General features: G+C 41.6%; 2 protein-coding genes across 3 annotated transcripts in view; both read left to right on the forward strand.

Annotated features, from left to right (window-relative positions):
- Positions 1–5,369, forward strand: part of ALS2 (alsin Rho guanine nucleotide exchange factor ALS2) — a 69,040-nt gene extending 63,671 nt beyond the window's left edge. For both annotated transcript variants that reach the window (XM_050750787.1, XM_050750788.1), the window contains exons 29-33: positions 456–501; positions 717–778; positions 1,316–1,465; positions 1,701–1,797; positions 4,035–5,369. In XM_050750787.1, the coding sequence (XP_050606744.1) occupies positions 456–501; positions 717–778; positions 1,316–1,465; positions 1,701–1,797; positions 4,035–4,073 (394 nt within the window). In that variant the 3' untranslated portion in view covers positions 4,074–5,369. The remainder of the gene's footprint in view (positions 1–455; positions 502–716; positions 779–1,315; positions 1,466–1,700; positions 1,798–4,034) is intronic.
- A 289-nt stretch (positions 5,370–5,658) lies between these two features.
- The window catches only part of MPP4 (MAGUK p55 scaffold protein 4), a 58,433-nt gene continuing 39,400 nt past the window's right edge, over positions 5,659–24,691 (forward strand). Inside the window, exons 1-7 of the mRNA XM_050750922.1 lie at positions 5,659–12,034; positions 12,880–13,001; positions 16,205–16,282; positions 19,454–19,534; positions 20,745–20,876; positions 21,860–21,941; positions 23,838–23,923. Coding sequence (XP_050606879.1) covers positions 11,956–12,034; positions 12,880–13,001; positions 16,205–16,282; positions 19,454–19,534; positions 20,745–20,876; positions 21,860–21,941; positions 23,838–23,923 — 660 coding nt within the window. The 5' untranslated portion in view covers positions 5,659–11,955. The remainder of the gene's footprint in view (positions 12,035–12,879; positions 13,002–16,204; positions 16,283–19,453; positions 19,535–20,744; positions 20,877–21,859; positions 21,942–23,837; positions 23,924–24,691) is intronic.

A 24,691-nucleotide genomic window follows, 5' to 3' on the forward strand; every position in this document is an offset into this window, starting at 1 on the left:
GTGCAGTGGCTCAATCTTGGCTCGCTGCTACCTCCGCCTCCCAGGTTCAAGTGATTCTTGTGCCTCAGCCTCCTAAGTAGCTAGGATTACAGGCCTGTGTCAACATGCCCAGCTAATTTTTGTATTTTCTTATTTTTGTGCTTTTTAAAAATGTTGTGCTTTAATTGTTTTCAATGGAATAATTCAGTAGTAGAAATGAGATAAAACTGAGTGAAGGAAAAATGTTTGGTAATCTCTGTAATGTGTAGGGTTATTGGGATATAGAATGACACATCCCTTAGGGAGATGATAAAAACTCTTAAATCACTTCTGGAATGTTTATAAAAACTTAACCTGTTGTGGAGCAGTTCTTTTTAATGGGGACAGGGAAGCCAATATAGCTGTCAACTATTTTTATGGGAATTTGTCTACCATAAGTAACAACTTATATTAACAATTTATGGATTCCATTATAGGAAATTTTGGCCAGCAACCTTGTCAATCCTTGGAGAGAGTAAAAAGGTATAGTAAATTTTCTTTTCCTCAGCAAAGATGCTTTTCTCTAATGGGAAGGATTTGAAATAGCAAAACTTTTTCATTTTACTTTGATAGAACAGTACCCAAGCTTGTGTTTGCATCTGTTATTACCAAAGACCTGCACTCTGACATCAATATCATTTATTTTTGTTGTTGCAGAAAATGGTTTTCCTCCTTGACCTTCACTCCCTTTTTTGCAGGTTTTGCCAACCACAAAAGATGCTTGTTTTGCCTCAGCAGTAGAATGTCTGCAGCAGATCAGGTAATCTCTGATTTGTTGAAAAGCCACACAAATCAAAGTAGTGCTTGGTCTGTTAAGATATTATTAATACAGTCTTATCTTTACCTAAGCCTTAAGCATCCCCACTTTATATGCTGATGGTGTCAAACTCAACCTGGAAATCAGAAAAGCTCTTTTGAGACCCTTGGATTATCTTTTACTCTAAAATGACCTTGCATCTGCAAAAGGAGTGGAGAGCCATTCCAGAAATTTATCCACATAATCACATCTTTAGCCAATGGGAAATGACCCAAACTTCTCATTCAGAAAAGAGCATATATTAGGAGAATGAGATTTCACGTGGGTAAAAGGAAACGATATATGAATCGTGGACAGTTGGAGGCTACTTTTCTCATAGCACCATGGGAGTACAAAGTCATTCTTTCCAACGACTCATAATGCCTAAGTGTCCAGGTTAAGGCATGTGAACCCTAGGAGGGAATATTATCAAAAAAACATGATCAAATGTCTTTATTAAGAAAATGATAGGATATCTTTTTGTCATTGTTTCTATAACAGCACAACATTTACCCCATCAGACAAACTTAAGGTCATCCAGCAGACTTTCGAGGAGATCTCCCAGAGTGTCCTGGCATCACTCCAGGAAGACTTCTTGTGGTCCATGGATGACTTGTTTCCCGTTTTCTTGTATGTGGTGCTACGGGCCAGGTAACTGTTTTCTGACTTTATTATTAGTGAGTCTTTATTTTTAAAAGTCTGCTGCTTGCATTTTCTGAACTGATGACAGGAGTATGCTCTTCCACTAGAAAAACATTGATTAACCCATTCCACTGTGGCATTACCTTCTTATTGAGCTGTTCTTTCTTTTTCCCATCAACTAGGGTCAGAAGGAGAATGGACATGTAGGTGAAAATAACTCAGCATCTTTTTCTCTTTGGGGCAGGATTAGGAATTTAGGCTCTGAGGTACACCTCATTGAGGATCTAATGGACCCCTATCTTCAGCATGGGGAACAGGGTATAATGTTCACCACCTTGAAGGTGAGTGTAGTTATTATTTAATACTTTTTTATCTTCATATCTGTCTTTCATTTACCATGTTATAAATGCCATTAACCACTTTTTTTTGTATAGAAGTTTAATGCAAACCTTAAATGCCTTTAGAGCACATTTTGTTCTACACTTTAAAACATTGTATAGTATATTAAAGTAGGATAAGCCAGTTGTTCCTCAAAATACTAAAGCAAGTTCTTCATTATCTAATCCTCCTTGTAAATTGATCATTCAAATTGTTATAAATGCTTACATTTATATAAATAATTGTAACTCTAAAAAAGAAACAGAAAGGATTCTTAATGTACAAGAAAGTTTCCAGCAGAAGTGCTATTTAATGGAACAAGGGTAAAACACGGAAGGCAGTATGTAAATAATGAATTTGAATTCCATCTTCTTTCTTTGCCTTGTATTTACTATAACCAATAGATTACAAATGAGCTTCTTTGATCTGGATGGCCTGGAGAGATTGTTAGAAGTCATTTGTTTCCCGCCTTGATTTTTCTTGGAATTTGGAAGAAATCACTCTAAAGTTTATTGAAAGAACAGCAGATAGAAAGTGCAAAAACACTTGTGAAAAATGAGAAAGAATAGACCTACTCTTCCAGTTAGTAAAATTTATAAAATTATAATAATGAAAATAAAATAGTATGTGACTGTCACAGGAATACACAATTACCTAAATAGAATGGATAGCTCCCATATAAACACTATCATAATAAAAACTTCACATGAAAGTGGAAACACCAAACACAGAAATGGAAAAGAGGAATTATGTAACAAATGGTAAAACAAAGTATTGGATAGCTTATTAGCAGTTTTGGAGGGAGGGTAGAATAGCAAATCATAGATGCTTCGGGGTTTAAATATAGAGAAAGGAAGAGAAAAGGAAAGACAGGTAAATTAAAATAAGAAAAAGAACTAGAATTCAATGTCAGGTTTCTGACCTGGGTTAACTTTTTAAACTTTTCAACTAAAATATCATTAATCCTTCTTTTTTTTGAGACAGAGTCTCACTCTGTCGCCCAGGCTGGAGTGCAGTGGTGCGATCTCAACTCACTGCAACCTCCACTTCCCAGGTTCAAGTGATTCTCCACCTCAGCCTCCCGAGTAGTTGGGATTACAAGTGCCCGCCATCACGCCTGGCTAATTTTTGTATTTTTAGTAGAGATGGGGTTTCACCAGGTTGGCCAGACTGGTCACGAACTCCTGAATTCAGATGATCTGCCCGCCTCGGTCTCCCAAAGTGCTGGGATTACAGGCGTGAGCCACTGCACCTGGCCTACCATTAACATTTCTATTAAATAAACTGAAAGAGGGGAGAAACTGGGGAAAATATTGACTACCGATGACTTTGATTATTAGTGTTTACATTATATGAAGAGTATCTCAACAGATCACCAAAGAAGAAACTGAACTAGTAAGTTTACATGTAGAAAAATACTCAACATCACTGAAAATCATAGTACTGCAGATTTAAATAAGGTACCATTTTGTGCTGTTAAATTAGCAAGAATGTTTTAAAGTTACTGGTGGGGTTATAGTAATGTCATTATTATTCCCACATTGGTGATAATGGGGTAAGTAGCCCATTTTGGAAAGCAATTGTTACTAACATAGATATAAACAACATTAAAAAATGTGGAGTTTGACTCAGTGGTTCTACTCCTGGGGATTTAGCCTAAGAAATTAAAGAATGGAAAATGTTCCATGTTATCTGGATGTGCTATTCACTGGGGTATGAGTAATTCCCATACCTGGAAACTTATCATTCAGGGTGCTTCTTAAAAATGCGTTCCTGAAAGTTATGACTCCCCAGGTCTGCAGTGATGCTTAATCTGTATATTTATTAATCATACTAGGTGATTCTAATTAGAGTTGTACCTTTTAATGATTGGTATACTCTAAATGTCCAATCAATAACGGCAAATTGTGGTGTCTCTGCTTGGTGAAGAATGTTAGATAGCTTGTAAAAAAAAACTTTCTTTGTTTTAGAATAAGATGGGAAATGAAAAAATTTTGTCTATACTAATTACAAGTAGGCAAAAGACAGCCACTATATAGGGGAACTAGAAGGGAACGGGAAAAGTGAAATTGGTTAAATCTGTTGGGCCATCAACTGAATTTGTTCATAAGGGATTTTGTTTCTTTAGTCCCATATGCATTGCTCTCTTTATGTAATTTCTTTAAAAGTGAGTTTGAAATTGTTTTAAACTTTTTTCCAGGCATGTTACTACCAGATTCAGCGTGAGAAGCTTAACTAGGCTGCATAACAGCTTGAAAACTGGATTATCTACTACAGAGTGTTATAACACCATCTGGAGTCTTCCTGTAGTGGCAAAAAAGAACAGTGTTGAAATTGGAAAGGACTTTGTGTTATTTAGGTTGTTAGAATGAGCCTTACTAATAATAAGAGCCCTGAGCCAAGATAAAAGGACTGTATAGTTTAAAGGGAGGATTGAAAAGGAGGTAAAAAATCAGATTAGACCAGTTCTTGGCCTATGATAAGTTCTAAAAATACCATTCATCTGCTATTTGAAAAAAGAAGAGGATATCCCTTCCTACAGTAAAGGGTATGTCAGCTACGTGAAGTTGTAAGAAAAGCTTCCAGTAGAGCTTCTTATATTAAAGAAGTTGATGGATATTTTTGAATTTCTGGTTTGCCTGAATCCACCTGCAGTTACCCCGATCCCTTTGCAAGAACCAGATCGTACTTGAAACTATAGTGACCACACTCTGCCTTCCTGAGTCCCTTCCAGTCATGTGTGCATCATGTTTCTTTGCCAAGGGAGGGGAGAAAGGAGCTTTTAAACTGCAGTTGTAACTTTTTCTAAGCTTTTTCTTTATGGGAGAGGTTCTGTGCAAAACTACCACATCCTGTCCCCGAAATGTGGAATGCATCCAAATAGGAGTCGTCTGCCTCTTGACTAAAAAGAACATAGGAATTTTGTTTTTGGTTTCTTTATCACGCTACAGAGAGTGAGTACACTGGAATTCAGACACCAACTCTGAGCTGCTAGGAACCTCATTTGTCCATGCACAAACGCTGTATTCCGAGGCCTGTAAATGGCAGCCTGAGGAGGTTTTGCATGCAGGCTGTGTTTTCGAGCAGGACTAACAGTTGGAAAATAAGCAAAAAACTGCATCGATCCCCAGCCTGGTGTTGTTCTTCCCTATACCTCACACTGAACTCAGGATGGGAAGAAAAAAGGAAACAAGCTTTGGCTTTTTCCATCTCAAAAGTATTGTGGCACCTCAACATTTCAGTGTTTTGCTTTTTAAAAAATGCCCTATTGTAAGTTGTTGGTTTATACTGTATAAGTAACACTAGTAGCTGTTTTGAATAACATAGGTGCTCTTCCTCATCTCATCTCCTACACCGTGGTGAGCATACAGAGTGTCCTGATTTATGTTAAGTGACTGAGATGATAATTACTTTTGGAAAAGGATCATGGTTTTTGCTCTACTTTATAATCAAGACAAGTGTTTATTAAAATACTGTTTTGGAATGTTGGCTGTAATGTAACAGCAATTTTCGTAATAAAAGGCATTCATCTTTATGTGGTTGTTTTATGATTATAGAAGAAATGAACAGGGCAGCCTAAAAAATGAAAGGAAACCCACACTTAGTATTTCTGTAGCCCACATTATAATCCATGCCTCTAAATATTGACCTGAGAAGTCCCTCTTCGGTTTTAGAAATCTCTGTCTTTAAAATAAACGTAAACCAATAGTTATAGCACCCTTTCTAGTAAAGAGCAAATTAACTTTCTGATCCCAATAACCCAAGGACATGGGTCTCAAAAGAAATCTATTATTTCTTTGAATAAAAAGCATATTTTGATGGTTACTCTTTATTTTTTTTTCCTCCTAAACAGATTGAGGGAAGGGAAGGTGAGGCTTTAAAATTCTGGTTAGAAACATTAGGTATTATCTCCTAGTTGTAATGTTTTCTCAAGAGGCCTTTCCATCTTGCTGCTGCCTCTACCAGAATGTGCCTGTCCACTGTTGGAAGGGGACCAACCCTTAAAGATCCGTTTATGTTAAATACTTTGCATTTACATTGGAGATTGTTTTGAGTTTCTGAACAAACACGTAAACACATTTGGCTGGTAAAGACAAATTTACAGAATATCTGACTCTGGGCGGGGGTGGATAATATGTGGAAATGGACAAACAAAAACTTTGAGACAAATTGACCCACTGTGAAGTTTTCCAATGATGATAGGCTGTCTCCGTTCTAGGAAAAGCCGTGTTACAATTCATCCTTTTACAGATGAAATTGTTCGGTTACTTTGGATTCTTCCTACTATATGCTTTTCAGATAGCATATTAAAATTATAAATTTTGAAGTGTATTGGAAGAAAAACCCTAAATCTCCAGGCCAATGTTTGTAAATAGAAGTCCCCAGCACTCCTGCAGCAGTTTACAATGATCATTCAGATGCGTAATGAATGCTCACAGCAGCCCAAGGACACAGGTGTTATCCCCATTTCCCCCCATTTTTCAGACAAGCAGTGACCAAGATTTGCTCACTGCCAGAGCTGGGACTCCAGCCCAGAACTTCCCTACTCCCTACTTCTCTAGAAGTCCAGTGCTTTTTGCTACTACAGCTGACAGAGATGTCATTTCATAGCTGGTTATGTATTGAAAGTTCTTAAAAGTGAGTTAAAAATGAAAATCGTATTGAAACAAGTGCTTTTCACAAAATATGCTGTACTCAAAACACAAATGTATCACATTCCCAGCTTGTGCTTTCATCTATGATGGAGAGAGAAGGAAAGCCATGTGTTTCATGTGGGTACAAGGGCTGATGACCCTCTGATAATTGCCATTTGGTCTCTACCTTTTGCCTTGCTGTCAGCAATACCTTCCTCTCCTTTCTGCAATATCCCCTTCCAAATGCTCTTCCCACTGAGCACTCCCTGCAGTATTAAGTTTTCAGATAAAGAAGTAGCTCCTATTTGAGATCGAAAACGCTATTTGTTAGGTTCAGAACAGTGGCTTAGGAGGGGATTGACCAGAAGGTACTGTTTTTGATGGGCTTCTGTTATTAGCCGAAGAGTCTTCAGTTGTTTTCTCACCATAACATGAGAGATTTAATAAGGATCGTAGGTTATTGGATTATTTCTGGTCCCGCCACATTTTTTTTCTTTCATTAAAAATGCTATCTTTTCTTGTGGAATGTCTGTCATGAAATAATCAACAAAAATATTAGTGTTTTCTGCTGTTAACTGTGTGTTAGAAATTTGAGAGAAAATACTAGAATGTAGGTTTGAAAATGATATAAATTAGACTTCAGTTCAAGGAATACTTAAGAAGATTGGTGGCAGGAAAGGCTTGTGAGTAATTTAGTTGTTAGGCTGGGTTAGGCATCTGTGGATTACATCAAAGAGGATGTGCAGAGGTTTTATTGGGAGCAGTGAGGTGACTTTGGCAGCCAACAGGCCACTAGTATCTTCTACTAACGCTTTTGTCTGGATAGGAGCAACATTGCATGTTTACAGTCTTGCAGGTAAGAGACCTTGGCAAATAATCCTCAGTTACCAGAAGATGTATCCTGTAACTGCCTAGCTTGCCTGTCAGTTTTTAATAGCTAAAGATATAAATCTGGGTAATCTAACTCAAATGGCTTAGTTTCATTGTAACTCAAATGATACGGGGAATTTTATGATCTTGAAAGAGCAGGTTTTGCTTTGAGAAGCCATTTCTTAAGTATGGAATAATGAGTTGTCAGGAAGATTGAGTACAGTGGGCATTTGCCCTGGTCCTAATCAACAGCATTTGGACCCAGAGGAAGCCAGCTATTTTTGTAGGGGCCATTTCTCATCATTACGTTTTCAAGTGCTTTTTTAGGGTTTGTCTAGTAAAAAGCATTATTTTGAAAAACAAGCATAATAAGGGTAGGGGGTTGTGGCATTTCATAGTACATTTTTAAAAGCTAATGGAAATACTGATTTTTAAAACAAGATTTAGGACAAATTCCTTAGGAGTCAGTCACACTAATGCATCTTCTGAGTCAAGAACTGGCTATCCTCTCTGTACTCAGTCCAGAATTGCATGTGGTGGGGTGCTTACTTCTTTGCAGAATCAATCAAGAATTCTCACTCTCAAGATAGCAGAAATAGGTAAGTTTCAGCTGACAAATCTGGTACAGAAGTCATGGAAAGGAAGGCAAGTCTTTTATGAGGCATCCGCATCTTTCAGGACTAGGGAAACAAAAGAGGAAAACTTGATTTTACTGCTTGTTAACTCTACTGAATACCTCTTTGAATGTCAGTTTCCTTATCTGTAAAACAAAGGTTTTGCATTTGGTTATCTCTAAGATCCCCTTCTGCCCCCAGTTTTAAAGTTTGACAGGGAAAGAGGTTTAAGTCACGATACCAGGCCAGGGAGGAAAGGAAGGGAGGGCACAGGCCTCTGGAGTTCAGCTGCCTCCCACATCAGGATTGAAGTTCCAGCTGCTGGCCACTGCCTTGAGGGAGGTGTCAGCCTTTTACTTCTGGATCTTGGCCTCTCCTTGTTCTACCCCTTCCCAACAACAACTGAACATACCAAGTGCTTGCTATGGCCCAAGCACTGCTGCAGGTGAAGCTGCGGCATGAACAAGATTTTAAGCAACAGCTCTGCTCCCCAGGCCCTCTGCAGACAGTATATCTGCAGGAGACAGACACTAAGTGAGCCAATGGATATGATAACTGGCAAAATGAGAAGTGCTATGAGGGAAAGAAGTTGCAACTGTTTTCTTAGCTACCTGGAGGGAGGGAAAATCATTTTCTGCAAGTTTTTTTCTAGGAGTTTTGTCTTAACTTTGGCTGCCATAACAAAATACCATAGACAGTGGCTTAAACAACAGAAATGTATTTTCTCATACAGTTCTGCAGGCTGGAAGTTGAAGATCGGGGTGCCAGCATGGTTGGGTTTTTGCGAGGGTTCTCTTCCTGGCTTTCAGATGGCCGGATTCTCACTGTGCCATCACCTGGCAGGGAGAGAGAGAACACGTGAACTCTGATGGCTCTTACACAGACACTAATGACATCATGGGGCCTCTACCTCATGACCTTAACTAAACCCAGTTACCTCCCGAAGGCCTCATCTTCAAATACCATTAACAATGGGGATTAGGGCTTCAACACCTGAATTGGGGATGGGGACACAACCTTCAGTCCACAGTAAATTTGTCATAGGAACCTGAAGATGACCAGGCAAGCACAGTTTTTAGAATTTACATAAGTTGTAGATTAGTGTAATTACTGTTTTTCCTCTGGCTGAGAAACTTTGGGTCAAAACGAGCCTTTTAGAATATATGAATTAGTTATCTAGGTAGCCCTGAAGTTGGCTCTAGATTTATTAGAAGCTATTTTAACTATTGCATTCACTCAAGAAACCACCGCCTATCTGTGAAGCACAGTCTATCCGTAAAGCTCCCTCACAATAAATTCATCTCAGAAATTTGTAGTCTCTCGTGCATGCCCCCAACTGCCGAATGGGTAGGCCTAGCTCAGCACAGTCATTCGGGCATTAAATATGATAGAAATGTGGTCCACTTTAAACAACAGTTGGCTTGTTTAATCTGCACTGCTTCACCAAGGACGTGTGATTTGTGAGATGCTGGAGGGGAACCAATTGTAGGAGTCAGCCTGAGTGTCAGCCTCATCTGTCTATGCTGACTTTTGTCTGCTCTCTGGCAGGCACTCCGTCTCCCTTTTAAATTTTCTACCCTGGAAGTGCTCCCCTCCAGGGAGGAAGATGAGTCAGATTTGCAACTGTGATGCTAAATGATTCAATAGAGGTGAAAACGCAGAACAGAGGAAAATGCATGGTTTAATCGGACTCAGTTGCAAGTGGGCAGGGTAGGTGATGGAGGGCAAGTCAAAAGCATAATGATGTCAAGCTTTGGTAGAACCCAGCAAACTGGAAGACTTCAGGAGGATTGGAAAGGAATGTGTACGGGAAAGTTGTCTGAAATGCCGGGACAGCTTTCTGTGTTGCTCTTCTCCCTGCCTTAGAATTTAGAGTCAAAATAGTAATAATCTTTTCTTCTTTTAGATAGCCTTCCTGGCTTCAACCCACAATCTGTCTAGATTCTAGACAGTGGTTCTCAACCCTATCAGAGTCAATACTCCAGTCTTTAACAACTAATTTGAAGAGTTCCTTTTATAACAAAAACCTTAATTTATTCTTTATCGTGCTACTCTAACAATGTTGTTGGTCCCTACCCCTACCGCATACCCCTTGGTGGTTACCATTTTGGTGCACTCTGGGCCCACTCCAGCTGCTAGCCCCTCCAAGCCCCTCTGAAGGTATGCATGTTGCATGCTGGAAGAGCCAGAAATAATGCTCTCTGGGAAGAGGTCTCAACCTGTTGGCTCTCAACAGGGCCCAAGGGAGTGAGGGTATTTATACACCAAATTTGCCATTGGTGTATAAGAACCCTCCTGTTGCCATTGGTGTATAAATACCCTCACTCCCTTGGCCCGTGTTCCCCCGTGGGATTAGGCTCTAGTTGCCCACAGTGGTTACTTCTTGGTAACAACCTATTACTGGCTTTTTCGCCTTCCCTGCCTCAATACCCTACTCCCCATTGTGTATTAAACCTGTGCAAAAATGTCTTGTGTTTACATGTAAAGAAAAGTTTGTGTCTAGATTCAGATAACTACAGGGTTTTTTTTTTGTTTTTCAGTGACATGAAAGTTCAGTGGGACATTTGAAAGTTATACAAGGCATGAGGCAATTCTTCATTGTGTAGGGCAACTTGTAGAAAACTTTGCTTCAAGAGCAGTAGGCATGTTTTCTTTGCCTGTGTTTTCTTAATCCCTTCCTCTCCTACCCTGCTGGCTGAAATGTAGATGTGATGGCTGCAGCTGCAGCTGCCATCTTGGAGCAGGTAGACAGAACCATACTACATCCTAGGGTGGCAGAGCAGTGAGCTGGAAGGAACCTATTCCCTGAGAACTTCATGGAGCAAGGCTGCCCTATTAGTCCTGCATTCTCTCTGTCTCTGAACTTTCACATGAACAAGACTATAAAATACTCTGCTAAGCCAAAATTATTTTGGGTTTCTACTTCTTGAAACTAAATCTACCTAAAGCAATATCAAAAATAAACCTTAAAATAAACATTTCAAACTAATTTTCAAAGACTGGTATTAAATCTGATAGGGTTAAGAAAACTGTCTAGGCCAGGTGTGATGGCTCACACCTATAATCCCAGCACTGAGAGAAGTCAAGGTGGGAAGATTGCCCAGAAGTTGGAGACCAGCCTGGGCAACATAGTGAGACCCCATCTCTACAAGAAGTTAAAAATTAGCTGGGTGTGGTGGCACATACCTGTGGTCCCAGATACTCGAGAGGCTGAGGTGGGAGGATCGTTTGAAACTAAGAGGTCAAGGGTGCATGATATGAGCCATGATCACTGCACTCCAGCCTGAGCAACAGAGTGAGACCCTGTCTCAAAAAAAAAAAAAAAAAAAAAAAAAAAAAAAAAAAAGGAAAAAGAAAACTGTCTAGACTCTATACAGATTGTAGGATTGAGCCAGGAAAACACTCTAGAAATACAATCAAACAAAACAAGAAAACAGATCATTACAGTGTTGTCTCTAAATTCTAAGAGTGTGCCTCAGTAATAACCCATAATTCATGCAATTGTGACCAGACCAGCTAGTTCTTCTATGAAGAACTATAAGGTGCAATGAGAGGAAATTGGGGTACCTGAGTGCAGCTGGTCCACGGAAGACTTTTCTGAGCTCTAGGTAAAGTCAACTGGGTAAAGAGGTGGAAGATAAATAAATATAATTTTTGTCATTTATTTTTTAAAAATGGGTAGGGATGGTTTCCAGGAAATCAATTCTTGTCAAAGGCTAAAAAAATGTTTTAAAACATGGAGTTAGGGGGAGCATTTTATGCAATAGTCATTTTCTCTTCCACGCTGCTGGTGATGGTTAAGAGTAGGCACCACAGGGAAAGACTGTGTTTCATTTGATGTGTATCCCAATGTGTCGCACAGGGCCTGGCTTCTGAGGAAATGCTGTTGAAAATATATTCCAGTGTGCTGAGAGCTGGTGGCCAGTGTGACTGAGTGAGCTGTGTGCCGTGTATTGACCTGCTTCCTACTCCTGAATTCCTTTTGGAAGCTCCGGCAGGGAGGATGATACAGTCAGACAAAGGAGCAGATCCACCAGACAAGAAGGACATGAAGCTTTCTACAGCCACCAATCCACAGAATGGTATGTGTCACCAGGGCCCCTTTTCTAGACCAGAAAGTAGTATCACCTCTGACACGTGATCAAATCAATAGGCAGGAATCCTGACAGACTTACTGCGATCCCTATGAGGATCTTGTACGTTTTTGGTTGCACTACTGCCCTAACAGTGATAACTTTAAGAGCAAATTTCAAGCCAGGAAGGAAATAAACAGACATGGTGGATTCAAAACCTTTTTTACCCTTACCCGACAATGTTTTATGTAAAACTTAGAACTTCTTAAGATGTTCACATTCAAAATATCACTACAACACTATAAAAATACTGTAAAAAAAAAATAGAACATTCACTAAAATCTGTTTAGACCCTTTAATCAGGAGAATACTGAGCTTTGCATTAAAAATCTCTTGGGAATTAGAATTTTTCAATATCACTCTCAGTAAGAATTTTTTGAGAGGATGAAATGACTCTTATGTTTAGTTAGAGAAAGAGGATACAGAACACAACTAGATAATTTTGGGATAAATGACAGTCTGGTAAGATGGGGGAGGGGAAGCAATCATTTTCCTTTCATGATGTCTTACATCTGCACATCACAATCTATTATTTTACTCAATGTTAAGAACACTGTGACAAAGCTAGCACCTTCTCATCTTGGGCAAAGAAACTGGGTTTCGGATAGTTGTGTGACTTTGTGACGTTCACAAAGTAAGAGATGGAACAGGGCTTGAAGTCAGATCTTTTGGTCTGAAATCAAGTGTCATTTCCACTCCTGGTGAGACCCCATGGCATGCCCCAGCTGTCTTGAGTTGCCTTTCACATTTACACCTGCACCTGCCACCCCATCTCTGCTCTCTTCCTTTCCTAGGCCTCTCCCAGATCCTGAGGCTTGTGCTGCAAGAGCTGAGTCTGTTCTACAGCAGAGACGTGAATGGAGTGTGTCTCTTGTATGATCTCCTCCACTCGCCATGGCTTCAGGCTCTGCTAAAGGTGAGTGCTGTTTGCTCGGAAGCCTTTGCTTGCTGAAGGGGTTGTGGGGAGTGTGTATAAAAATGACTGTTTCAGTCCATTCAGGCTGGATAGCTGAATAGTTTATAAACAACAGAAATTGATATCTCACAGTTCAGGAGGCCAGGAAGTCCAAAATCCAGTCGGCAGCAGATTCAGTGTCTTTTGAGGGCTCCCTCTCTGGTTCATAAATGGTAACTTCTTGCTGTGTCCTCACATAGTGGAAGGGGCTAGCCAGTTCTCTGGGGTCTCTTGTATGAGGGCGTTAATTGCATATTCATGAGGGCAGAATCCTGATGAGCTGTCGGCTCCCAAAGACCTTACCTTTTTTTTTTTTCTTTTTTGAGACAGAGTCTCGCTCTGTTGCCCAGGCTGGAGTGCAGTGGCGCAATCTTGGCTCACTGCAAGCTCCACCTCCCAGGTTCACGCCATTCTCCTGCCTCAGCCTCCCAAGTAGCTGGGACTACAGGTGCCCGCCACCACGCCTGGCTAATTTTTTGTATTTTTAGTAGAGACGGGGTTTCACCATGTTAGCCAGGATGGTCTCGATCTCCTGACCTCATGATCTGCCTGCCTTGGCCTCCCAAAGTGCTGAGATTACAGGTGTGAGCCACCGTGCCCGGCTGACAGTCTCACACTGTTGTCCAGGCTGGAATGCAGTGGCCTGACCTCAGCTCACTGCAACCTCCACCTCCCGGGTTCAAGCGATTCTCCTGCCTCAACCTCCTGAGTAGCTGGGATTACAGGCACCCACCACTATACTCGGCTAATTTTTGTAGTTTTAATAGAGATGGGGTTTCATCATGTTGGCCAGGCTGGTCTCAAACTCCTGAGCTCAGGTGATCCGTCCGTTTCAGCCTCCCAAAGTGCTGGGATTACAGGCATGAGCCACTGCAGCTGGCCTTACTTTTTCATATCATCACCTGGGGTTGAGGATTTTAACGTGCGTTTTGGAAGTACACGTTCAGATCATAGCAACTACTTACCCAATGATGTCACTTATCAACTGGCAGGAAATTTCAACTTGGAAAAAGTTCTCAGAAGGCAACTCTCAGAGAAGAGCTACACAAACTTCTTAGCTTGGGAAGGAATTAACTTAGGTGGAGAAGAGTACGGTAGCCGCTTCCTTTTCTCCCCACAGCTCTTTTTCTCCCAGAGGCCCCCTGGAATCACAAAACAGCCACCACAATGGTCACTGGCAACACTGTATCAGCTGGCTGCAACCGTTTGTCCTTGCTGCAACTCTGGATACATCAAAATGCTTTTAAAAATTATTTCTCTTTATCTGTTAAAGTTACAAAGTAAGATATCTACAGTTCTGTTTAGGTACGCTAAAATATCTTATTCTGAGAAATTTCTTCTGGCCCCGTGTGATGGCTCACACCTGTAATCCCAACATTTTGGGAGGCTGAGGCAGGTGGATCACCTGAGACCAGCCTGGCCAACATGGTAAAACCCTGTTTCTACTAAAAATACAAAACATTAGCCAGATGCAGTGGCATGCACCTGTAATCCCAGCTACTCTGGAGGCTGAGGCACGAGAATCACTTGAACCTGGGAGGCAGAGGTTGCAGTGAGCCGAAATTGAGCCACCCCACTCCAGCCTGGGTGACAGAGGGAGACTCCATCTCAAAATAAATAAATAAATAAATAACTTAATTAAATAAAATGAAGTTTATTCTTTTTTTAATTTGGCTAAAATTCCATGCACTATACAATAGCATCTAGTAGACAGTAGAAAAATAGATAGTAGATGCTACTACTATAATTTTGCTGTTCTGAACAAATGTTATTAAGAAAGATCCTTTTGAAGTTATTTTTTGGGATGTGGGTATTTCCTTCACTTAAGTGTGAAATGTGGTCCGTCTTATAATGCATGTTAGTATTATACAATAAAAGTGGCAACATCTTTGGCATGAACAAAGAAGTACTCTTCACAGCACTTGTTATAAAACACCTGATTTCTATCAGGCATTTTCCCACAGGATCAGCTAAGATAGGAGTTTTAATTTCATGGTGGGCATTGTCCTTGCTCACCACTGCTAGGCCCTTGTTGAGTCATCCAATCAGCCTTCATCACTTCCAGGTAAACTTGAGTGCGGGCCCTGAGACACAGCAGGGAATCAGCATTGTCACAGATCTGGATAGAAAAGGCTGGGGGCTCAGCTGGCCCCTTGGGCCTCATTTCTTCATCTGTAAGAGAAACTCAATTCCTAAAATAAGATCAAGGGCTGCACTGCAGAGCTCAGCAGGCTTTGGTGTCCTCAACTCAACCCTAGATCTTGGTGTGGAAAAAAACTACCAAGGGTCTGCAGAGATGAAGTTGGAATTTTTAAAAAATGAACGTGTATGGAGAGTTAGGAGAGGAATGGGAAACTTTGCCCAAAGAGCAAAGTGAAGTACAGAGACGCACATGTAGCACACCTGCCTCTTATTCAGAATCTTCGGTGGCCCTGAGCCATGCAGCTCACATGCTGCACAGGTGCCCAACACAGGGGTCCTCACAGGTGTCTGGTCCCAAAGAGCCCCCGCTTTAAGATGTTCCTTTATGCATCATCTATAAATCCCTATTGGTTTCAGCCCTGGACCCCCTACCCCCACTCCGTTTAACAAAAGTACAAGTTTGAATTTCTACTTTTTTGTTGTTAAGACAGAGTCTCACTCTGTCGTCCAGGCTGGAGTGCAGTGGCACGATCTCAGCTCACTGCAACCTCTGCCTCCCAGGTTCAAGCGATTCTCCGGCCTCAGCCTCCCAAGCAGCTGGAATTACAGGTGCCCACCACTACACCCAACTAATTTTTGTATTTTTAGTAGAGACGGCATTTCACCATAACAGCCAGGCTGTCTCAAACTCCTGACCTCAAGTGATCCGCCCACCTCAGCCTCCCAACGTGCTGGGATTACAAGCGTGAGCCTGGCCTGAATTTCTTTTTATTACTGAAATGCTTGGGGAAGATCAGTTTCCCAGTAGCAGCCAATAATTAAGCCTTTGAAGCATTGGGGCCACCAAATTCGAGTTCATTTATCTTTGGCAACTAGAGGCACAACTTACTAAACACCAACACACACCATGCAGTTCGGCTGTTGGTGCAGTTGCCTGGGGTGTTTCTTCCCTTTCAGAGTCTTCAATCCAAAATGGCAACAGTCGTATTATCAGTATCAATTCCCCCTCCCTTGTCCTGCAGATTTATGACTGCCTCCAGGAGTTTAAAGAAAAGAAACTACTTCCTGCCACACCCCATGCACAGGCGTTATCCTATGAGGTAAGGAGGTTTTATTCCACAGAATAGTAGAGCCCTGATGTGGTGCCATTTTACCCGCATTGCTAGTTCCAATAAATTAAAGGTTCTAAGGAAAAGTTTTATTGATGACTATAAAATAATTTAATATTTTTAAATAAAATAAATAAAATAAATAAATAATAAATAATAAATTAAATAAAATAATCTAATAATTTTTTTTTGAGACGGAGTCTTGCTCTGTCACCCAGGCTAGAGTGCAGCAATCTTGGCTCACTGCAACCTCCGCCTCCCGGGTTCAAGCTATTCTCCTGCCTCAGCCTCCCCAGTAACTGGGATTACAGGTGCCCACCACTGCATCTGGCTAATTTTTGTATTTTTAGTAGAGACGGGGTTTCACCATCTTGGCCAGGCTAGTCTCGAACTCCTGACCTCGTGATCCACCCACCTTGGCCTCCCAAAGTGCTGAGATTACAGATGTGAGCCACCACGCCTGGCCTAATAAATGTTTTTAATTGAACTTTAATATAAGGAAGAACTGGCTGGATATCTCCCCAAATTAAAACACTTCCCCACCACCACCACCTACATCATTTTTAGCATGTGTCCATTTCTTTCTTTGTTCCTAAGTCTTGTACTCTATTTACCCTACAGAAACAGGGTACTGTTATAGTAATAATTCTCAGATTTACATCTCTAGCCTGGAGATTTCCCCCCAAATTCCAGTCTCAAATATCCAACTGCCTCCTCTCCATCTTACTTGGATGTCTAATGGACTCCTCCAAGTTCACATGTTCCAAACTGAGCTCCCGATCTTCCTCACCTGCCAATCACCCCCACCCACTCTTCTGGGAGGCTTTTCTATCTCAGAAATGACACCTGTGTTCTTGCAGTGCTCAGGCCAGAATCTTAGGGGTCATTTTGACTCTCTTTCTCTGATACCTCACACCCAATCAGATAGCAAATCCTCTCAGCTCTACTTTCAAAATATAGCCAGGATCTCACCAAAATATATCCAGGATCTCACCACTCCATACCATCATCATCATCTCTTACATAGAGAATTGCAAAATCGCCTCCTGCCTGGTCTCCGGTGTCCACTCTTGCTCCCCTATAGTCTACTCTCAATGCAGCAACCAAACATATCCTCTTTGAAAGCAAGTCAAATCATGTCACTTCCTCACTAACACCCAAACCCTTCAAATGACTTCCCATCTCAGAGTAAACACCAAAGATTTTTTTTTTTTCCCCAGAGTCTTGCTCTGTTGCTTAGGCTGGAGTGCAGTGGCAAGATCTCAGCTCGCTGCAACCTCCTCTGCCTCCTGGGTTCAAGCGATTCTCCTACCTCAGCCTCCCAAGTAGCTAGGACTACAGAAACCCACTATGCCTGGCTAACTTTTGGTAAACACAGGGTTTCACTGTGTTGGCCAGGATGGTCTCGAACTCCTGACCCTAAGCCATCCACCCGGCTTGGCCTCCCAAAGTGCTGAGATTACAGGTGTGAGCCACCATGCCTAGCCTAAACACCAAAGTTCTTACATAGCCAAACACTATCAAGCTGCTGTTACCTCTTTGACTTCACACTTAATGCTTTCCCCATTCACTCTTCTCCAGCCACCTTGACTCCTTGTTGTTGTTTAAATTCATCGGGCTAGGTGCGGTAGCTCATGCCTATAATCCCAGCACTTTGGGAGCCTGAGGCAGGCAGATCACTTGAGCCCAGGAGTTCAAGACCAGCCTGGCCAACATAGCAAAACCCCATCTCTCCTAAAAATACAACAACAACAACAAAAATTAACTGGACGTTGTGGTGCATGCCTGTAATCCCAGCTACTTGGGAGGCATGAGAATGGCTTGAACCCAGGAGGTGGAGGTTGCAGTGAGCTGAGATCACACCACCGCACTCCAACCTGGGTGACAGAGTGAGACTGTGTCTCAAAAAAAAAAAAAAAAAAAAAAAAATCATCAGACATGCTTCTGCCTGGGGCCCTTTGCACTTGCCATTCCCTATGTCAGCAAAGCTCTTGCCCAGGTATCCACCTGATTTGTCCCTCATCTCCTTCCAGTCTCCACTCAAATGCCACCTTCTCAGTGAAGCTTTTCCTGGTCACCTATCTAAAACTGCATCCCCTCTTAGCACTCCCTAGCCACCTTCCCTGGTTTATTTTTCTTCTTAACACTTGTCACCATCAAACAAAACTATTTTACTTACATTTTCATTTGTTATCTGTGTCTCCTCCCTAGAGTGTAAATTCCGTGAGATGGAGATTTTTGTCAGCCGCTACTGTTTTCACAACACCTAAAACAGCACCCAGCACATAGTAGTGTTAGTAAATGTTTGCCAAGTGAATGAATAGATATAATCGATTTTATTATTTATTGCCCAAACCATATTAAAAGAAACAGCAAAAAAGAAAGAAAAAACTTCTACTCTCAATTCCAGTAATCAACAACTCAAATTGTTCTCAGTTGTCCACAGGAAAACACGTATATAATATTTTATTCAGTTGAAATCCCAGTGAATGGAGGTAAACCTTTGTAAACTGCTTGTTTTCATTTGACTGTAGGTAATGGGGCTGACTAAAGTCTTGAAAGGTCTTATGTCCTCTGAAAGCAGGTCTACGCCTAAACCACAGCAGAGAGATCAGAATATTTTTCTGCTTAGCACTTTTTATTGTAACAAGTATTAAAACTGCTAATCAACTGATACTCTAAAAGAGAAATTATGATTCCCATTTTCTATTTGAAGAATGGAGCATCCCATGGGATTAAGCTCTTTGAGTTCCCCAGGTACGTTCCTAGAGAAACTCATACAGCTTCATAAGCCTGCAAAGCATTGACATCAGCAAACAGCTATTATATTTTAGAGGCACTAGAGGAAAAATGCCTTGGTTCATATGCTATTACCAAATTGGTACATCCTCCATGCCTATGTGCCAGGACTGGGGCATTGGGTTTAGATCCATCTCAAATCTTGAATTCTATTTGTTATATTAAAGTAGCAATTTTAATGAATAAAGAAGGATGGTAGGCTTTAATGGATGGCTTTAAAGATGAAAAAGAAGGCTCCAATAATAACTTTTTAAAGGTCAATATCATGTTAGTCAGTATATATGTTATCCAGCCAGGGTGAGGTTACGTAGGTGATAAAGATTTTTTTAAAAATTTCATAATGTATGTTTTTCCATGAACCAGGTAGTGGAGTTATTACGTGAAACCCCTACTTCCCCTGAGATCCAAGAGCTGAGACAAATGCTCCAGGCTCCACACTTTAAGGCAAGTGCCTGCTAAAATAGAAAAGACGTCCCCATCTGGCACATAGACAAAGTTGGGAAGGAGAAATATATGTGATGGAAAATGTTCTCTCTGAATAATGTTCTATTACTGTACATGGGGACTGACCAACAGATTGTACTTAAATATGTGGGACTCAGATGTGACTAGCTCAGTGTTGTCAATCATGCAGCCAAGCCTGCTGTGTTTATGAGGAGGCATCCAGAACTTTCCATGGTGTTTTGTTTCCCCTACAAAGCTATTGCCCATCTAAAAATCTTGGGTAGCAAACAGGGAACATTCTAGTTTTAGAGAAATACCTTCATGCTTCCTTTCCAAAGTGAGACTATTTTAAGTTTTAGATAATGTGTGTGAAGGTATTTAGAATATACAGTATAATGATGATTATCCTGGTGAGAGGGTTTATGAAGAACATTTGATTGCAGAACAGAAACCTATCTCTTAGTACTTAGAGATTTGAGACCAATTTATCAATAAATTAGAACTTTAAGAGAATGTCTGCATTTGGAGTGCTGAAATTATAGTTCACAACACAACCACCAGTCATCAAATATCCTCAACGGCACACACTACTTAGAGAATTTTCTGAGTTCCAACTAAATTCTGTCTACCAATCTCAGGGCAGCAAAGTGACAGCTTCCCCACCCCGTGAAATAAAGAATTTAACCTAATGGGCTAGTCAAAGAAACTCTTTGATCATAGCTTATGATCAAAGATCATAGCTTGATCATACGAACTTTTCATTCTGTACCATGAGCGCTTGAGTGTTACTAACAAATTAAACCAGCAAGATATTTTGATTACTGCCCTTCATTCTACCTTAATTAGGGAAAATACTATAAAAGTTATTTTGTAGTTCAAACTCCACAGGGGCATCACAGATTACATGGGCTGCCAGGAAATAAGAATGTCGTGGCATAATACATTTTAGCAGAAATGAAAGAGTGTATTGTGCATTGCTTAACCTCTCTTTGCCTTATTTCCTTATCTGCAAATTGAGGACAATTAATGTACCTGCCTCATAGAATTATTGTGAGGATTGGATTAATTCATATAAAATGCTTTGCACTGTGTCTGGCATGTCTGTATTGATGTTTGTTGTTGTTGTTGTATCTTAGTATTGAGTCACTATCTTCTAGAGGGGCTTGGCCCATGTGTGACATTTGCTCACCTTTTCCTTCCCTGTGCCCAGGCCTTGCTCAGTGCCCATGACACGATAGCTCAGAAAGATTTTGAACCCCTTCTCCCTCCGCTGCCAGATAATATCCCTGAGAGTGAGGAAGCAATGAGGATTGTTTGTTTGGTGAAAAACCAACAGCCCCTGGTAAGGAAATCATTTTTTATATTTCCATTTAGGATATGCTTAGGTTAATTGTGAACCAAATTATATCTAGTGGTTACTTGGGCAGTAGTCTTCCCTGCGATCACATATACAGTGATAATAACAGCTGTCAACTCTACAGGTTTTGCCTGTGGTTTCAAACATATTACATGTCATGGTGTTTTCTCTAAGGAAAGATTTCAGCTTAGTGTTTTTCTTTTGTGAAAAGTAAGATGAGATTTATAAGACATTTTTGTGAGAAATAAGACGTACATATTTTATTTTAATATTTGGGCTGGGCGTGGTGGCTCATGCCTGTAATCCCAGCACTTTGGGAGGCCGAGGTGGGCGGATCACGAGGTCAGAAGATCGAGACCATCCTGGCTAACACGGCAAAACCCCGTCTCTACTAAAAATACAAAAAATTAGCCGGGCGTGGTGGCGGGCGCCTGTAGTCCCAGCTACTCGGGAGGCTGAGGCAGGAGAATGGCGTGAACCTGGGAGGCAGAGCTTGCAGTGAGCCGAGATTGTGCCACTCTGCTCCAGCCTGGGCAACAGAGCAAGACTCTGTCTCAAAAGAAAAAAAATGTGGCTTTCTGATCTATGCGTGTATTTTACTCAATTCCAATGCATTTGCCTGTCTCCTCCTATAATAATGAGAATCTAAGGAAGGCATTCATTTGATTTTCTAAGAACAGTCCCTCTAATTAGGTTTTAATCGTGGGAGGTTTCTGTATCTTTGGAATAATCTAAATATTCTTTTATGTTTATGTGGTTGGAATGAGACTGCTGGAAGCCGAAGTTGAATGGCCTTTCCTTTGTGATGGCAGGCTATGACTGCCAGGCCACAGGGTACTGTGTAGCCCCTCTGTCCTGGTTGGCATGAATAACCTCGTTTGAAAGACCAGAGCTGCACTGATTGAGGGAAGCCACCTGAAAAATGGTCATGTTAGGTAACAGAGGGATCACGTCTATTCTCTCTTCAGGGAGCCACCATCAAGCGCCACGAGATAACAGGAGACATCTTGGTGGCCAGGGTCATCCACGGCGGGCTGGCGGAGAGGAGTGGTAAGCTGGAGCAGCCGGGATCGAGTGCTACCAGAAAAACGGGAAACCCTTGACTGTTTAGGCTTCTTTCCAGAGAAATCCCTCTTTCTTAACTTGGTTCAGGGCTTTAGTGAGTTCCGTTGCTTGGATAGAAGCAGTAAAGAAAGAAGAAACAAATATTCCAAAGAATCTTACTCTGCTCCTTCACTGAGTCCTTCGCATTCTAGGTACCACATTAAAGCCATTCTCATGGCAACCTCAAAGGTAAGTATTATCATGCCATTGTATAGATGAGGAAACTGAGGCTCAAAGAGATTACGAAACTAACTTGCTCAAAATTACACCGTTTGAGTCAGGATTCAAATACAGATCTGCCTGGCTCTATATTCCCACCTTTTCCTCTGCACTCTGTCCTTCTACTTTCAGAAAGGCATAGCTCTTTCCCATCTTGAAATGCCTTTTGCTCACACTTTCTACCAGTTAACCAGGTTTTCATCCTTTCACTGCTGTCCTTCTTTAAACTTTTTTTTCTTTCTTTTTTTTTTTTTTAGACACGGTCTCACTCTCACTCAGGTTGGAGTGCAGTGGTGTGATCATGACTCACTGCAGCCTCAGCCTCCTGGGCTTGAGCAATCCTTCCACCTCAGCCCCCCAGTAACTGGGACCACTGGTGCACACTACCATGCCCAGCCAATTTTTCTATTTTTTGTTGAGATAGGGTCTCACTAGGTTGCCCAGGCTGGTGTCAACCTCCTGGGCTCAAACAATCCTCCTGCCTTGGCCTCCCAGAGAGAGCGTTGGGATTACAGGCATGAGCCACCACACCTGGCTACTGTTGTGTTTCTTAAATGAGTGATTCTATACATCCTTGCTACCCCGAAGCCCTAAAACCTGGCACATGCTTTATACTTCAACATTCTCATTGTAAATACCAAGGATTTCCTAGTTGCTAAGTCCATTGGCCCTTCCTTCCTCCTCAGTTTTTGTGTGTGTTTTTTTGTGTGTGTGTGTGTGTGTGTGTGTGTGTGTGTGTGAGAGAGAGAGAGAGAGAGAGAGAGAGAGAGAGAGAGAGAGAGAGAGAGACAGTCTCACTCTATCACCTAGGCTGGAGTGTAGTGGGGCAATCACAGCTCATTGCAACCTCTGCCTCCCAGGTTCAAGCAATTGTCCTGCCTCAGCCTCCAAAGTAGCTGGGATTACAGGCGTGTACCACCACCCCAGCTAATTTTTTTTTGTATTTTTAGTAGAGACGGGGTCGTCATGTTGGCAAGGCTGGTCTCGAACCTCTGGCCTCAAGTGGCCCAACCACCTCGACCTCCCAAAGTGCTAGGATTATAGGCATGAGCCACCACACCTGGCCCCTCCTCAGTTTTATTTCCAGTTCTTGACCACATCTGATGCTGTTGACACCTTTCTTGAATTTTTTTTATCATCCTTGGTTTCTGTTCTGTGACATCATTCTGCTTCTTCTCTCAACTGTCTGACAACTCCACTGTTTTACCTCACATTTCTCAGGTCTTAACTTAAACCCCAAGTTTCTCCACATTTTCCCTTTTGAAGAATACCTACCCCATTTTCTTTTTGTCATTGACTTACGACCCTGACATCTTTGTTTTTAGTGCTATTTTCTTACCAGTGTTCTGGTTCCATTTTACAACATCAGACTAGCAAAAATAAAAGTATTACCATCAGTCAATGCCAAGTATTTGTGACAAGGTAGAAAAATGGACTGCTCACACATTTCTGGGGGCGACGTAAGCTGGAATAACCAGTTTTCTTTTCTATTATTATTTCATATTAAACACTTTTAGAGCATGCTTGGATTAGTGAGTTTGTTAAATAACTATTGAGGTAGCTACTGCTATTTTTATCCTACTTCTTTGTGTCTTTCTTTGTTTTGTGTTACTGTCTGCCTAGGGTTGCTCTATGCTGGAGACAAACTGGTAGAAGTGAATGGAGTTTCAGTTGAGGGACTGGACCCTGAACAAGTGATCCATATTCTGGTAAATCTTTTTGCTTTTTTGTTAATGATTTGTATAAATGCCAAGGCTGAACTGGGCCCATCAAGCCTGTGTGTGTGCACTGGGATGTACCGGGGACTTGAATTCTCTTGGCAGCTTTCTCCCTCCAGGCTCCCAGACCTTGTCTGTCACCCATGTCACTTACTGACCTCCCTCCTCTACCCTGAGAAGTTCTGGTCCTGGCTGGAAAACTCCCCTTCCCAAGTTGCTCCTTCCTTCTTCAGCCATGGGAAGACTGCCAGGGCCCCTAGCCCAGCTCCCTCATCACCTGGTTTGCTCCATTGGAAACTGAGCCTGGGGTGGACAGAGTGAGACTTTGTAGGAGAATCTGAACCTGAGCAAACCACTCCTTCCCCCACTAACACTTTTCTACAGCTGAAATGTTTAACATCTTCCTGGAGGGCAGCTTTGGGAGAATAAAGGAGTCACCAGACAGCAGCATACAGGGAGGGGACATCCTTGGTGACCCGCCACTGTTCTTGTGGTTGGAGCTAAGGATTGATAACCTGATTCATGAGCATTTGCTCTCCCTCAGGTTCCTATTCCTGCCCTTCAAACCATTCCCTGAATCGCAGTTCAGCTGTTAAGAGTCATAGCAGCATGCCCCTCCCACCTCCCCCCATGCACAGCCCAGGTGTGGGGACTAGGTTGATTACTATTACAATATACTGGATAGATCAGTGGTTCTCAAACTGGGTTCCTGCCAGGATTTCATAGCAGTAGCTTAGAGAGTGAGGTGAGGAGTGGTGC

Source organism: Macaca thibetana, chromosome 12 (assembly GCF_024542745.1).
Source record: "Macaca thibetana thibetana isolate TM-01 chromosome 12, ASM2454274v1, whole genome shotgun sequence".
NCBI classification, from domain to species: Eukaryota; Metazoa; Chordata; class Mammalia; order Primates; family Cercopithecidae; genus Macaca; species Macaca thibetana.